The sequence below is a fragment of the Manihot esculenta genome, chromosome 15 (assembly GCF_001659605.2).
Source record: "Manihot esculenta cultivar AM560-2 chromosome 15, M.esculenta_v8, whole genome shotgun sequence".
NCBI lineage: Eukaryota > Viridiplantae > Streptophyta > Magnoliopsida > Malpighiales > Euphorbiaceae > Manihot > Manihot esculenta.
In genome coordinates, this window is record NC_035175.2 from 3,571,366 (window position 1) to 3,588,847 (window position 17,482).

Here is a 17,482-nt window from a genome sequence, read left to right on the forward strand (position 1 = left end):
TTAAATTATTTATGAACTATTCAATTATTATAAACCATTCAAGATTAAACTCGATTAAAATGCAAGATAAACTATTCAATTATTTGTGAACTATTTCAAATTAAATTCAATTAAAATTCAATTCGTCTAAATTCATTTGCTAAACAAATTAAAATTAAACAAATTAAAATTAAACTTATTAATACTCGACTCAAATTTAAAATTTTAAATTTATTAATACTCCGCTCAAATTTAAAATAAATAAAACTCAAATTCAACTCGAGGTTCAAAAAATTTTATCGAACCAAGTTTGAAATCTTCAAACCTCAACTCAGACTACACCCCTCACTCTTCACAGCCCTGGAGAAGCCCATAGTCTACCTATATTTTTATTCCTCTGTACAGCTGCTTTCTTTGCATATGTCACTAATAATAAAGCAAAGGGGAAAATCATCTCATCAAGGATGAAATTCTCCGTCTTCCTTGATATGAGATCTACAATTTTCAAACTTTTAAAATTAAGACGTATAGATAGAAGAGTGATGACAAACTGAAAGTTGTCATTTGAATTGGATATCAATTTCCTCGCCTTGAAAAGATAAAATTCCTCTCGACAAAACAAGAACATATGCCCCATGGAATATTTGACATGGGGAATCTCATTTCACGAGTACCATCAGATCAACTACATACTGTCATACACAACTCACCGAGAACACATGTACGGATAGATTTCCTATACACACTTGTAAAATTTGTATTTTGTATGTACAAGCCACTACATACAAAAAGTCCATACAGTTCTGGATACAAGCTTACAAAAGCCTTCTGATAATTATTCCCATGGGATTAGTGAGTGCAAGATTTCCTAGAGATCCACTGAAACTGTGAAAGGATTAATCTACAATGTCAATGGCATCACAAGAGCATCATCCATGTAGAATATTAGCCGTGAAAATTTTCAGTTCCAGGTTTTGGAGCCCTGCCTTACCCCCAACTAGGAAAACAAAAAATTCTGAACCACCTGTGAGCCTTGAGCATTTTGAGTTTGAGACCAACATCATCCGAAGAAACTAGAAAGATAACCATGGCAGCATATGTAATGAGTCAAAGCTATCTATATTCTGATACCATTGAAAGATTTGCAGCATCAATCATCAAGGCAAGACCAGATACTTCAGGATAGTGGCCCATAAAACTACGGCAAAACTACCAACCTGCAATTACAATCAACATGAGAACGATCACATTTTTTTTATTATCCATATTCAACAATATGGAGGACACAAGTTCCAGGGACAACCAAACATCCAACTAAGCTCAGAAACTATAGCGGATGGTAAATGTTAAGTTGCACCAAGCATTAGTGCCAGTTTCCCTCGGAAATAAATGGGGTTTGTTAGTGAATTAGGACCATCACTTGTACTGCTCATACACATTCAAATCAGAATGACATTGCAGATGCAACATAAGACCTGCACATGCAATAGAGAAACAATTTCAACATTGTACGGTATTGCTGCTAGAGCTGCCATTGAAAATCACTTTCTTAAATATGTAAAGGCTATTAAAATTTAATTGTAAGTTAAAGTTGACATGTTTTAGTCACAACAATTGTAAAACAAGTAAATAGTTTTTTTTCGAAGTGCTTTCCAAAAAGCATATTTGAACCAAAATCCCAATGCTTTTTCTTGCAAAGGAAACAATGACTACCAGAGAGAGAGGGGGGGGAAGCATCATACAGGTAGCAAACAGGTTCATCACAAAATAAACTACTTCATTAGAGATAACAGAATGAACATACAGACCTGAAAGGATATTGTCCAAAAAATTATGCATGAATATACTGGGAGGAAATGTTAAATGATTTATACTATTCACAGACAAAATAAACCAGTGATTTGGAAAGGTAGATATCAATGATAAACATAAATCTGGAAGGCATGCAATTTTATAGAAATAAGAAAAGTTAGATATATTACTTTGTCTCACAAGAATAGTATCCAACCAAACCATAAGTCATTGTTTGTTGACTATGCTACAAATTTGCTTAAGGAATACTACCTCTAATTCTATGACTAGGTGACAATGTCAACAACAAATTTGCTTAAGGAATACTGCCTCTAATTCTATGACTAGGTGACAATGTCAACAGATCAGATTTACACTACAAGTCTACAACTAAAGGGCATGCATCAATCTAAAACCAGCATTAATGATAAATTGCTGCAAACTATGTTCAACTAGATTAACGGAATGCCAAAACGTAGTTATGCTTACCTTATAAGATCATGTCTTCAAGACACTGTGCTACATCACATACAAAAAGTTCTGACAAGTCTTCTAGCCTATTCAGTTGCAAATAGAAAGCTTTCCTGTCCACTCATCAACCACACCGTAATCAAGGCTAAGCTCCCTTAAAGGAGGAATGTTCTCCATCGCAAAAAGCATGAGGTGAGGGAACATCAAATTATTGTGATCATACAAGACAGGCTGCACCAGCACATTTGGAGTTGAACTTTGACTCATGTAACAAGCAACATTCCTCATTCTCGATACATCCATTGCAAAATCCAAAGGTGGAATAGATGGATAAGATGGACGCACATAATCAGGATATATCTGAGATAAATCTCCCCATTCAGTCCACTTCTGAGAAAACCTACTTGGATAAATCAAACTATCACCATTCATTGTGAAAACCTTAGCTTGATCTCTTGTGAGAACAACCCCTGCATACTCACATATAAATGCACCAGCATGTATCAAATCCAATGACCTAACTCCCCATCCTGTCTCCCTTGACCTAAAGATTTCCAATGTATTTTTCACACCCTGTTGAGATACCCGGTTCCGGCAACTTGGTGGGCACTTACAAAAAGCTCCACATTCAAATATTAATGGTTTCCCTCTCAACAAGAAACCATTCTGATCATAAGCAAACTTTCCCCCATTCTTCATGGAGCATAAACAATCATCAGTACAACCTGAAACACAATCACACCCTGTCCCATTACTTGAATGATTAAATGCAACGGGTGGAAACACTGTCCTCGCAAGATACTCATAACAAAGAGGCTCATGATTGTTATCAATATCATTAAACAACATAACTGGCATTTTCTCTTTCTTATTGGAAATGTCAAGACTAAGATAACCCCTAGGCCTCGCACTTAATGGACTAGTCCTCAAACTCTGCGCGAACCTCCAAATAGAACTACCCATTTCCGGTTGCCCATCAATCCTCATCAGCTTATACTTATAAACGCCAAACCCAGATTTCCCCACATCAAACCAACAATCGTGAATCTTATACAAACCATCATAAACGTAAATCTTATTAGTAAAACTTCCTGCATATTTAAACCCTCTAATAACTCTTACCTCAATTCCATAATGCATACTCCTCTCCAACGCTAAATTCCCTCCTTCAAGCTTCTGGTGCATACATTGCCTAAAAAACTTGTCCTGTCCTCCGTGCCCCGTGTAGATTAACATATCTCCAGAGTCCTCATCGTCCTCATAGCCGCCAGAAACAATTATGCTTGTTGCAATGGGCTCCCTACTTGAGCTCTGACTTGCAGGAAGGTAATCAATACCTGCTTGGGTGTGTCCATGCAGTCCAACCACACACAATTCCATCCGGAAAAAGAAGAGATCCCCAACTTGAACTCCAGGGATGGACCCCACGATCCGCTTATCGCGGTTGAGCCAAAGCCCGCGGTCACGCATCACAGAGGAGGCCAGGAGATCGCCCCGGGCCCGGCGGCCGAGGCCCTCTCCACGGCGTTTCACTTCATCCAATACGGAGAATATGCGGAGGGCATCATATAGCATACGAGTCCGACGAACGACGCCCCGGAAATACCGCTGGTCCTCGATTCCAAGGTCTGTCACGCGGACGAGATCAGAAGAGCGCTTGGGGTATCGGCGAGGAGGTCGGGTGACAAGAACAGAGGAGATGCTATTGTCTTCACCGACAGGGAAGATAGCGCGAGAATCCGGGTCCAGCACCGAAACGTCGCCGTACTGCTCCTGCAAGCGTTTGGCGAACGCAGTGCGAAAGAGCTCGGAGATTCTGTGGTACTCGGAGTATACATTGTCTTGTTGAGAGGAGGAGAAGGCGGAGGATTGGGATTGAGGGGTATGTTCAGAATTAGAGACAAAGTTGGGGGTAAAATCGGGGAAAAAGGAATCCTGAGGTTCTTGGGACTGAGGTGTTTCAACTAGACTGTCAAGCGGCTCAAGTTTAGGTTCAATCTTTGGGATTAAGAGAGGGGGCGGAGTAATGACGGCAGCGTTGGTGGACGGCAGAGATGTAGAAGCAGATGGAGAGAGGTTGAGGTCTTGAAATGGGACAACAGATCCCATTTTCCCTGATTTCCGTCTACAGATAGAATTGAGTTCCTAAGACAGAGGATGGGCTAGCATCAGATTGGGCTTCTGTTAGGGTTTTTGCAAGGAGAAATGAGAGAGGGGCTTCAAGCTGTTTGCATGCCAGAATTTTTTATGTTTTTTTTAAGAAATTGAAATGAATTTTGGAGTTTCGAGTTTGGACAAGAAAATTTAATTTTCTGTTTGGAAGAAGGTCGGTAAGGATTTTTAAAGTAATATTTTTCTCTTTTAGAGTGAGATTTTTTAAAAATAATATTTTATATTCAGAAAAATTTTAATATTCGTCTTCCATTTTTAATCTTATTTTATTTTAAATAAACAATTACATTTTAATTTTTAAATGTTAATATAATTAATGGATTGTTGTTTTATTTTTAAAATTGTGCACTTAGGTCAATAATAAAAAGAGAGAGAAATAAAAATTAATTATGGATTTTTTCCATTAGCACATTACAAATAGTTATAGATTTTTTCTGTTTAAAAATAAAAATCAGTTGCTTAATTGTTTCATTAGCTTTTCATTTAGGCATTCATGTATATCCTATGCTTTTTCATCGTCATTTAAGTTTCAATAGAAAGTCTGTTGAAATTTTTAATTTAGTACATGAAGTTTTTTTTTTGTATTCAATAGTAAAGACCAAATTTAATTGCTTTAATATATTTTAAACTTTTAATTATTTTTAATTTTTACTAAATTAAATAAATAATAAGATATTTTTTATTTCATATATAGAAGTCTCAACTATCATGTCAAAAAGAGAATTACATTTTACATAATGGAAAAAGAAATATACAAATTTTTTTTGTCAAAAGGTAGAAATTTTATTTAAAAAGGCCAAAGCCAATACAAACTACTGTCCAAACAGACTTGAGAAAGGTTGTTAGAAGCTCAAGAAATAAGGCCGAAGACTAAACACAAAGATTAACAACAAAGTCCACAAACTAAAAGTCCAAGCCCATTGATAAGCCTGAACAGAGGAGAAACCCAGACAGGGAGTTCTCGGAAAGCGCCGCTGCCAAAGAAGAGAACAAAGCCGATACCACCAAGAGCAATGGGTTCCTCGTCCGTTGAATTCCAACATCAAAAAATTAAGCATGCTTTTCAGAAATAGATCCTAGGCATTAAGAACAAACATTAAGAACAAATAGAACCTAAGAACCATGGATCAACAGAAAAAACGAAGCTGGAGAAACTCCCTCCACAGTGCCAGAGAACTGGAATAAGCAACCACTTGAAGACCAAGGGAGCCCAGAAGAAATAGATCCGGTGGTTAGGGTCCGAAGAGGGTCAAAGCACCGACGAAAACAACATCCAAGCCAAAATCACTGTCGCGGCTGCAGAAAGTGGGGTTTGAACAGAGTATAGACTGCAAAACAGAGTCTTTGAAGGTCAGCTCTTCAACAAGTCAACGGCGGCATCAGATCCAACCTTTAGAGAATCCCACCGTCGCAAAAAAAAAAAAAAAAAAAATGAAAGAACCAAGATGAAGTATCAAAGGACGGCGTAGGACAAGAACCAGGCATAACTACCTGCAACAGAGAAAACTAACAACTAAAACCAAGAAACAAGAAAGGACAAGCAGCAAAGGTTGTTAAGAATTTTTAAAGTAATATTTTTATTGATTTGAGAAAGATATTTTTTCAAGGTATTTAATTTTCTATTTTTAAATAAAAATTAAAAATTAAAAATTAAAAAAATAAAATATAAAATTTCCCAAATTTATTCAAATATTAAGATTAAGTTTACAAATATATAAATTTTTAAATATTTTTTTATTTTATTATATTAACGATTTTGAAAAAAAAAATTGATATTTTACCTTTTATTTTTTAATATTATATTATTTTTAATCTTTCATTTTTTAAAAATATTTTTTTAGAAATTAAAATAAAATTTAGAATTTGGACAGTAAAAGTACATTGTCCATTTGGGATAAAGTTGTTAAAATTTTTAAAGTATTCGTTTTAATTTATTTTTTTATTTATTTTTCTTAAAATTAATTTTTTTTAATTTTAAAAATATATAAATTAATTATTATAATTTTATTTAATTTTATATTATTTTTAAGAAATTTTTTAAAATATTTTTTAATATTTAATAAAATTTAATATTTTTACGATGAATATAATTAAAAATTAATAAAAATAATTATTTTTTGACTTATGAAATAATATTTTTAGAGAATTTTTTTATAAAAAAATTATAAAAATTTAAATATTTTAATTTTTTTTAAATTAATATTTTACCTTCAATTTATTTATTTTAGCTAATTTTAAATATATCAATCATCCATTATAACACACTATAAATAGTTATATAGATTTATTCTTGTCTTTAAAAAAATTCGTTGCCTCCTATCTCTTTTTACTATTTATAACATTTTTATATATTAAAAATTATATGTAGGTATGTATTATTTAATGTTAAAGTTATAAAAGTTTATCAATTAAACATAATTTTTTAGAATTATAATAATATACTGTGAATAATTAACTATTTAATGTTGAAGACTTTAAATCTATAGACAAAAATAATAATTTTTCATTAATAAAACATAATAGGGCAAGCTTTTTGCATTATAATTGGTCATATAAATTTATGTGAGCTAAAATAGAAAAAAAATTATTATGTAAAATATTATTATTTTTTACTAAATATTTACATTCATATTTTTCTTATAATTTTTAGATCTAGCTTTCCTACTATTTATCCCGAATTAGCTCTCTCTTGTCCTACCTCAAATTCAGTCACTCTTTTCTACCTCCTTCCACAATTTTCATAATATAATTTTTCAACCCACAAATTCCATAAACCAATAGGTTAAATCAATGATGTAAATAGCAATTAGAAAATTTTAAATTAAATAATAATTTTATAAAAATAAATAATATCACACCTTACAAAGTTTTTAAATATTACTTAATCGATGATTTCAATTAGGCATGTGAAAGTAATATACTCCTTATCCATGGTATTGGATTAAATACTTGAAAGCCCGCAAACTGATTAGAAGATGGAGTTAAAGCCAAAGGAGCAGGTCCAGGTGCAGCTACCGGCGCTGATGATGGCTGCATAAAGGTGCGAGCTCCCAAACTAGTATGCATATTTGAAAACACCAAGACCATAAAAAGGGCTAAGACGATGAAGCACTTCACAGAGGCCATCATTGAATCTTTATTTTCTTTAGTAAAAGAAAACGCTTTTCAGATTCAATGATGAAACAATAACTTCATTTTCTGTCTTTTATAGTTAAATTAATAGTATGTGTGATTTGTGATCGAAATAATTTATCTTCATTAATTACTTCCATATCTTTTTTTAGAAAAATAACTAATGTTAGCATTGATTATAATTAACTATTCCTAAACATATCAATCTATTTATATATATTCAAAGAAATAAAATATCACATTTATTTTAAAAAATAACAAGAATAAAACTTTTAACCATTTTATTCGGAATATTAGAAATCCATCTGTGTAAAGCATTAATCTCCATAAAAAGAATATATGAATGGATTAACAATCGAATCAGTGGATTTATTCAAAAAATAATTAAATACACATATTAAAACATTAACTATAATTAAACCGTTTTTTTTAAGCAAAATTAGTGATTGTATTAATAAAATTCCATCAAACAAAGAGAGATATCATCCCAGAGAGACGATTATACCTAACAGATTCTCTAGCCAAAGTATGAGCAGTTAGAGTAGAATTACGTCGAACCCATATAGCAGAAATATGAGTTCTAGAGTCTAACAAAGATTTACAATCATTTAAAATCAAACTCATGCATAAGATAATTTGGCAAAAATGCTCCTCAAGTGGCTGTCTAAACCCCTGCATAAAATAATTTGGCAAAAATACTCCTTATTTCTCATCTCTCGTGCATAAATCATTAAAGTCTCCCGAACAAAGCCACGGAAGAGAGCTTCTATGAGATAAAACTCGAATAAGGTTCCAAGACTGACGTCGTCGTTGCGATTCCGGAAACTCACAATAACCCGTAAACTTCCATTAAACATTACCTTCCGAAACAACCGAATTAATAAAATTTGAAAAAAAGCCAACTCCAGAAACAGACACATGACTATTCCACATTATCGAAAGGCCTTTTCCCAATCATTGTTTATTGATTGAGAAACAACCATCAAAATGTAAAAAATTACGAAAAAATTTCATACGAGAACTAAGAGTTTTTGTTTCTATCAAAAATAGAATGTGCTGCTTGTAACTAGTAACTAAATTCTTCAATGCATTAACTGTCTGAGAATTGCCGAGTTCTCGGCAGTTTCAACACAGAACGATCATTGCTTTCAGCTATCCCGACTTTTGACGGGATGAGCCGCTTCATTGTTGCCTGTCAAATTAACATTTGCAAGGGTGTCTGTTGAGAGGAAGGAAAACCTGTAATAACGTTATGTTTAGTGTTTTCTTGGCATTTTTTTAGCATCATCATTTATTTAGACTGCACTCTCCTCATCAAGCTCAAAATTTCCAACCAATTTAGTCAATGTCTCGTTATAATAACTAGAAGGGAGGTATTTAATCAGAACCCAAAAATCAGAATGAGTTAGAGGGATATGGAGAGGGTTTTCATTATCTTGTATCTCCTTCCAAACAAGGAGGAATCGATTGTACAACCAAGTGCCTCCATTTACTATATTTTCAAAATCAACATTATTAAAAAATCGAAATAGATATATTTTTACCTCTAATTCCATAATAGATACCCTTTAAAGGATGCCATAAATCTGTTAAAGAGGTCTGCATATTCTGAAAATTGATTGGATTGTATGTGAAAAACATCCCCACTATACAAAAATTATAAGTAAATATCGAAATATTTCTGGAACTCTTAATAGGGAAAACAACATTTTTTTCTTTATCAATTGACGCAAATCGTCTTTCAGAGGCAAGGAGAAAGAATAAGTTAGATTTAAGAAATAGAAAAATACGAGAGTATCGAGTTATAGAGAGATCACGGAGGAAAACTTATAATTAAATAGTTATAATATATATTATAAACGAATATATATGATAGTCATTTTTTTAACTTTTTAAAATTAATTTTAATGATTATTAAATTATGTTTATATAAATTTTATGTAAAATATAGTGTAATATAATAATAATAAAATTATAACTATATTTTAATATTTATGAAATATTAGTTATAAATACATAGAGAAATATATTATATTATTAAGTTTATTATATTATTTGAATGAGATATGTATTACATATTTTTTAAATATCGTTTTTTTTCATTATATTTAAAATAATAAAATAAAATTTGAAACACTTTTAGAGAATGTATGATCTTCACTTCTCATCAATTATTAAACTTTAATACAGAGGTGGTAGTTTTTTGCCAATTATATAATTTAGTTTCTAATTTTTACACAAAACGTCAGTTAATATTATGATTTTTTTTATTAACTTTTAACAATTATATTTTATAAAAGTGTAATTACTTATACATGAATCCTTAAATTTTATAAAATATAATTATTTAATTCTTAAAAATTTAGAGCGATTATATTTAAAAATTAAATAGTTATATTTTTATAAAAATAATCGGGTGTCAAAAGTCTATAACAAAAAAATTAGAGCATGAATTAAATTTTTAAATAAAGTTTAAGAATTAAATTATATATTCAGCTAAGTTATTCTTTTTATAAGTTAGTTAAACTTGTCAATTAAATAAAATGTTTGGTTTAGCGATCAGATACAACTGGTAGTTTGATAAACATAAAAATACTTAAATTAAATATTTAATAAAATATTAAGTTAATATGAAGCCTATAAATGCATTTCAAAACAGCTCTAATTTTGAAATTGTTTTTTATTAATGGGAGCTATTTTTTATTTAGATAATTTTTTTATAATTTATTAAAAACAATTTTTTAAAATTAATTTTTTTCATCAATAAATTATTTAAAATTACAATACATAATATATAAATTAAAAAACTCTAAATAATAATTAAATTACTTATACTATTCATTACTATATAATAAAAATTATACATCTTCATAAATAATAATTATATCTTAAAATTATATTTTTAATAATTATATATATGTGTAAAATAAATTAATATTTTTATATTTATCTCATCAATCTAATAAATTTATATAAATTTGTATTATTCATTTTACATGCTCTTCATAAACAACTACTAAAAGTGAATTATGAGTTGTTATTACGAGAAATGTCCACATAACAATGGTCTAATAAGGTGAAGACACGATCCAACCTGAATTAGAAAGATCTGGATATCTTAGCATCCAAAATAAGGAAGATTCGGGCACCTTTCGTCAGGTCAGATCATAAGGCAGCTCTTGCTAGACTAAGGGTGAGCATTCAGTCAATTTGATTTTAAATTGAACCGAACCGAATAAATCGAAAATTAAAATTTTAGTATTTATGAAAATGTATTGATTTTAATTAGAAATCAAACCAAATCGAACTAATCTTATTCGGTTTGATTCGATTTGATCGGTTTAAATTTTTAATAAATTTTTATTTTTTTACTTTATTTTAATATTTTAAAATTTAATTAAAATATTTTAATATGATCTAATCTCTCTATATTATTGAAAATAATATACTATTATCATTAATCGGTTCAGTTCGGTTTTCCAATTTTTTGTGAATAAAACCGAACTGAACTGAAATAACCAATTTTGAAATTAAACAATCGAACCGAAATGAATAAAAAATCAAACTGAATTTTCAAAGTAATTCGGTTCGGTCGGTTTTTTCGATTTGAACTAAATACTGCTCACCCCTACGCCAGACCACTCGGGCACTGATCCCACTAATCAATGCCATAAGACAGTTTTCGTCAGGTCAGATCACAAGGCAGCTCCTGCCAGACCACTCGGGCGCTGGTTCCACTAATCAAGGCCGTAAGGTGACTTTCGCTAGGCCAGATTATAAGGCGACTCTCGCCAGACCACTCGAGTATTGGTCTCACTAATTAAAACCACAAGACACTTTCACCAGATCAGATTATGAGACAGTTCTTGCTAGACCAGACTAAACCAAGGGTTCCACTAATCAAGTCCATAAGACTATCCTTACCAAGTCAGACCACAAGATAGATCACACAATTATTAGATGAGTGTACAATAATATTAATATCCCATGGCAGTTCAGGCCTAGGTCAAAGGTGGACATTTACCATTAGCAATAAATCCACTGAGTTTTTTATTTCATTATCCTAGGACCCTTTAAAGCAAAATTTTTAAAAGAAATTATTTGTAAAGCAGGCAAACACTTAAACGGAAATAAAGGTAAAATATTCTCATTAAAAGCATAGAGATAAAGCCATAAAGGGCAGAGTCTTTTAGGTCATCCACTCAAGTATCCGTTGCATCTACATTTTTTATAACTATTTTATTAGCAATATATTATATTTTTCTTGATTTATTTTTTACTAAATATTTACATTCATATTTTTCTTATACTTTTTAGACTTAGTTTTCCTATTATTTATCCCGAATTAGCTCTCTCTTGTCCTACCTCAAATTCATTCGCTCTTTTTTACCTCCTTCCACAATTTCCACAATATAATTTTTCTATCCACAAATTCCATAAACCAATAGGTTAACTCAATGTATAAATAAATGATGTAAATAGCAATTAGAAAATTTTAAATTAAATAATAATTTTATAAAAATAAATAATATCACCCCTTACAAAGTTTCTTAATATCACTTAATCTATTAAGTGATACATATTCAGAATGTATATAATAATTAAAATGATTTCAATTAGGCGTGTGAAAGTAATACACTCCTTATCCATGGAATTGGATTAAATACTTTCAAATCTACAAACTGATTAGAAGATGAAGTTAAAGCCAAAGGAGCAGGTCTAGGTGCAGCCACCGGCGCGGATAACGGTTGCACAGAGGTGCGAGCTCCCAAACTAGTATGCATATTTGAAAACACCAAAACCATGAAAAGGGCTAAGACGATGAAGTACTTCACAGAGGCCATCATTGAATCGTTATTTTCTTTAGTAAAAGAAAACGCTCTTCAGATTCAATGATGAAATAATAACTTCATTTTCTATTTTTTATAGCTAAATTAACAGTATGTATGATTTATGATAAAAATAATTTATCTCCATTAATTGCTTCCATATCTTATTTTTAGAAAAATAACTAATATTAGCATTGGTTATAATTAACTATTTCTAACCATATCAATCTATTTATATATATTCAAAGAAATAAAATTCCACATTTATTTTTAAAAAATAACAAGAATAAAACTCTTAATCATTTTATTCGGAATATTAGACATCCACCTTGCCGCGAATTGTGTAAAGCATTAATCTCCATAAAAAAATATATAAATGGATTAGTAATCGAATCAGTGTGATTCATTAAATTTTATAAAATATAATTATTTAATTTTTAAAATTTTAGAGTTATGAAAGTCACTGCATATTTAGGAATTAAATAATTATATTTTTATAAAAATGATCAGATTTCTAAAGTCTATAACAAAAAAATTAGAGCGTCAATCAACTTTTTAAATAAAGTTTAAGGATTAAATTATATATTTAGCTAAGTTGTTTTTCTTTAAGTTAGTTAAACTTGCCAATTGAATAAGATGTTTGGTTTAGCGGTCGGATACAACGGGTAGTTTGATAAACATAAAAACACTTAAATTAAATATTTAATAAAATATTAAGTTAATATGAAGCCTATCAAATGCATTTCAAATCAGCTCTAATTTTGAAATTATTTCCTATTAATGGGAGCTATTTTTTATTTTATTTTTTATTTAGATAATATTTTTTTTATAATTTATTAATAATAATTTTTTAAAATTAAAATTTTTTCATCAATATAAATTATTTAAAATTACAATAATAATATATAAATTAAAAAAATTCTAAATAATAATTACATTACTTATAATATTCATTACTATATAATAAAAATTATACATTTTCATAAATAATAATTATATTTTAAAAATAATATTTTTATATTTATCTCATGAATATAATAAATTTACATATATTTGTATTAGTCATTTTACATGCTAACTAAACAATTGTCAAAAGTGAGTCATGAGTTGTTATCACAAGAAAAATCTACGTGGCATAAGTTGAAGACATGGTCCATTCCGAAGTAAGGAAGATTCAGACACCTTAACGCTCGAAATAAAAAAGATCCAGACACCTTTCACCAAGCCAGGTCATAAGATGGCTTCCGCCAGGTCACAAGGCGGCTCCTGCCAGACCATTCGGGCACTGATCCCACTAATCAATGTCATAAAGACAGTTTTCGCCAAGACAATTTTCATCAGGTTAGGTCACAAGGCGGCTCTCGCCAAACCACTCGGATGTTAGTCTTACTAATCAAGGCCGTAAAGTGGTTTTCGCTAAGTCAGGTTATAAGGCGACTCCTGCCAGACTACCCAAGCATTAGTTCCACTAATTAAGCCCACAAGACCGTTTTCGCCAAATCAGATCACGAGGCAGTTCCTGCTAGACCAAACCAAACCTAGGGTTCCACTAATCAAGTCCACAAAGCTATCCTTACTAAGTCAGGCCACAAGGTGGATCACACAATTATCAGATAACTGTACAATAATATTAATATCCTAAGGCAGGTCAGGCCCAGGCCAAAGGGTGAGTATCTGCCATATTGGATGGCAAAAAATCCACTAAGTTCTTTATTTCATGATCCCACGACAAGTTGGTAACCAAGTGGCATGGGCATGTATTAACCCCTTAAAGCAAAATTCTTAAAAGAAATTATTTGCAAAGCATGCAAACGCTTAACGAAAATAAAGACAAAACATTCTCATTAAAAACATAAAGGTTACAAAGGGGCATATTCTTCTAGGTCATCCGCTCAAGTCTCCATTGCATCTGCACTTTCTATAACTATTACATTAGCAGGAGAAACTCGGTCTAAGGAAATATCTCCAACACACCCCCCCATTGGTGGGAATATATTCAGCACGCTCCTCCTTATCCTCATTTTTCTCCTCGGAGAGAATATTTTCTATCTTAGAGAAATTCTCAGAAGGAAAACGCTTCACTAGCTCCTCCTTTATCGAATATTGGTCTTAAATAAACATATCTCTACCCTAGGCCACTGTTTTCTTAAGCTCAGCCTCAAGCTCAACGATCTTGGTAGAAGCAGCTTGGGCCTTATCAGCCTAAGCTTGCAATTCCAAAACTTGACGCTGCAACAGAACTACTTGATCCTCGGTAGATTTTGCTCTATGCTTAAGACACTGATTAGAAGCAAGGGCTCCATTAAGATCAGCTTGGAGCTTGTCCACCGACTTCAAGATTCCTTTCATAGTGCCCTCAACTTTAGTAACTCGGGCCTTTAATCTTGAACATTCCCTGGCCAAGAGCTCATTGCCTGTCTCATTTGCCCCAAGCTCTCGCTACAAGGCTTTAAATCACTCATAGGCTACATAAGTGCAAAGAGCACTCTCCAATACATAATGAATGGCATTAGCAAACTGCTAGTATGTCTCAACTGCATTCAAGTGACAACAATCTACGGGTGCTTTTGATTAGCAGAAGGTCCAAGGAGAGATTATCAAAGAGAAAAGGCACCCAGTTTAGCTCAAGGCAAAGGTTGAATTCCTGTAGGCCATGAAGACTTGACCCCGCACTCGTAGGAGTAGGAACGAAAGGAGAAGGGACGTTAGCAGGAGCTGGGGCAGAAGCGGAAGCACCTAGGGCTGGAGATTCAGGCTGAAAAGATATTTTCTCCTCAGTTGCAGGTTGGGGAGGAGGAGGAGGAAGCACAATTACCACTTCTGAAGAGCAGACACGCTTAGCAGGGGGCCTAGCTAATAGCTTAAGGAGTTATAAGGATGTGTTCATCCCTCTGGAGTAATAAGGTGATTGCCGTGTGCTAGAGCATTGGAGTGATAAGGTGTATTTTTGTAAATATGTTTTACTTTGAATGTGTCTAAGTGGTTATGATTCTGCGAGTGATGAGTTTGATTGCCTAAGTTAGTTCAGTTATTTTCTCCTGTTTATTTGCTACTATGGTTGTTTTTCTACTTATTTAAAGCTGTGTAATTTAGCTCATTGATATACTAAGCTACATTCAATTATAATAAAATACATTTCTTTATAATTTCCTTTTGGTATCAAAGCCAGAAAGAGCAAAAGTATCGCTCTTTTTTTCTTTTCTTTCTGTCCACTCACCATGGCTTCTTCTACCTTGAATGTAGCGAATTTCGTTACACTAAAGCTGAAACAAACCAATTACCAACTTTGGAGAGAACAGGTGTTGAGTTTAGCTGAGAGTCAAGAATTATCCGATCATTTAGTGGCGGAATTTCCAGCAGATCAGAAATTCACTCCTCCTCCAACACCAATTCCAGAAAATTATCAACCACAGCAGTCAAATGAATTTAAGACATGGCAAAAGTCCGACCGATTGCTTCGAGGGTGGATCTACGGAACCCTTAGCGAAGAATCTCTGGGACTTGTCATTGGGCTAGAAACTGTGTGTGCTGTTTGGAGTGCATTAAAAGAGGCCTATGCACAAGATTCACAAGAAAGGGTATTTACCCTACTCCAACAGCTAACTTATTTTCGAAAAGATGAAAATAAAACAATCACAGAGCACTTACGCTTGTTTAAGGAGATTTGTGATAATCTGGCTGCAATCGGGAAGAAAGTTCCAGACGATGAAAAGATCTTCTGTCTTCTCACAAGTTTAGGTCCGCAATATGAGACCTTCACCACCACCATGCTCAAACCACCACAGCCAAGTTACAACGAGCTGGTTTCCCAATTAAAAAATCTGGATCAGAGGCGAAGTTGGTTCTCCAATCAGTCGGATTCTGCGCTTGACCAGATCGCGCATGTTGCCTTTTATGGTAATCAACAGAAACAAGCCAATTCCAGTTCGAATCGACGCAACAATTTCGATTCTCATGGACGGGGGTTTCAGGCCCACAAACTCGAGGACAGGGTCAGAACAGAGGATCATACTCCTCTCAACGTCGCCCTCCACCACCTGGTCAGCGAAGAATGACTCCCGCTGAACGGGAACTTTATAAGGATGAAATTTGCCAATACTGTGGCAAAAAGGGGCATATAGCCAAAATCTGCTGGTGGATATCTAAAGCACAACGTGAAGATCCTCCACAAGCCCTTGCAGCTCTCACGCTTAACAATGGAGTCGTGGAAACGGACTGGGTAGCTGATTCGGGTGCGTCTGATCACATGACAGGTAACAAACTTCTTCTAAAAAATATTGATAAGTATGATGGACCTGATTCGATTACGATAGGGGATGGTACCTTCCTGCCAATTGATGGTGTAGGTACAGCCTGTTTAAACCAAAAATATAATTTGCCTATCTCTAATGTGTTATCTGTTCCTGATTTAAAACAGAACTTGTTATCCATTAGCCAACTGACTGATGAATATCCTGTAAACTGTGAATTCTCTAACGTGTCTGTTAATGTAAAGGATCGGGAAACGGGACAGGTGCTCTTAACAGGACCAAGGAGGCGTAATTTGTATAAGTTGTCTGGAGTACCTACAGCTTATTTCTCGAATCGGTTTAGGACTGGTACCGCTGAGATTTGGCATCAACGATTAGGACACCCACAAGCTTCTGCAGTTTCAGTTTTATTTAATAAAAATCTAGTTGATGTAAAAGGTTCATTGCAATCTAAGTTTTTGTGTGATAGTTGCCAGTTAGGCAAATTGAGTAAGTTTCCTTTTAATTCTTCAGAACATACTAGTTCATCTAGTTTTGATAAGATTCATTGTGATCTATGGGGACCAGCCCCTGTAATTTCTTTTTCTAAGTTTAAGTTTTATGCATGTTTTGTTGATGACTTTTCAAAATATTCTTGGATAGTTCCTTTAAAGAAGAAATCTGATTTCTTTGTTACTTATTTAGCATTTGAACAATTTATATTTCGACAATTTGGGAAGCGAATTAAAGTTTTTCATTCCGATGGAGGAGGTGAGTTTGTTAATAATGCTTTGTCTTCTCATTTTCTTGCACATGGCATAAAACATCACATTTCATGTCCATATACTCCTGAACAAACAGGTGCCGTTGAACGGCGAC

The 17,482-nt window shown here is 32.7% G+C and overlaps 1 protein-coding gene across 3 annotated transcripts; it reads right to left on the reverse strand.

Annotated features, from left to right (window-relative positions):
- Window positions 1–509: 509 nt before the first annotated feature.
- On the reverse strand, window positions 510–4,530 carry LOC110601977 (histone-lysine N-methyltransferase family member SUVH9). 3 transcript variants are annotated; one of them, XM_021739406.2, is made up of 3 exons: window positions 2,260–4,529; window positions 1,283–1,454; window positions 510–1,196 (listed from the first exon to the last, which is right to left on the reverse strand). In XM_021739406.2, exon 1 carries the CDS (start codon window positions 4,348–4,350, stop codon window positions 2,332–2,334), a length of 2,019 nt encoding a protein of 672 aa, XP_021595098.1. In that variant the 5' UTR covers window positions 4,351–4,529; the 3' UTR covers window positions 510–1,196; window positions 1,283–1,454; window positions 2,260–2,331. The 3 variants fall into 3 exon arrangements, with proteins under 3 accessions (XP_021595098.1, XP_021595099.1, XP_021595097.1); XM_021739407.2 differs by lacking the exon at window positions 1,283–1,454 and having other exon boundaries at window positions 2,260–4,530; XM_021739405.2 differs by having other exon boundaries at window positions 510–1,454.
- Between the last annotated feature and the right edge of the window lie 12,952 nt (window positions 4,531–17,482).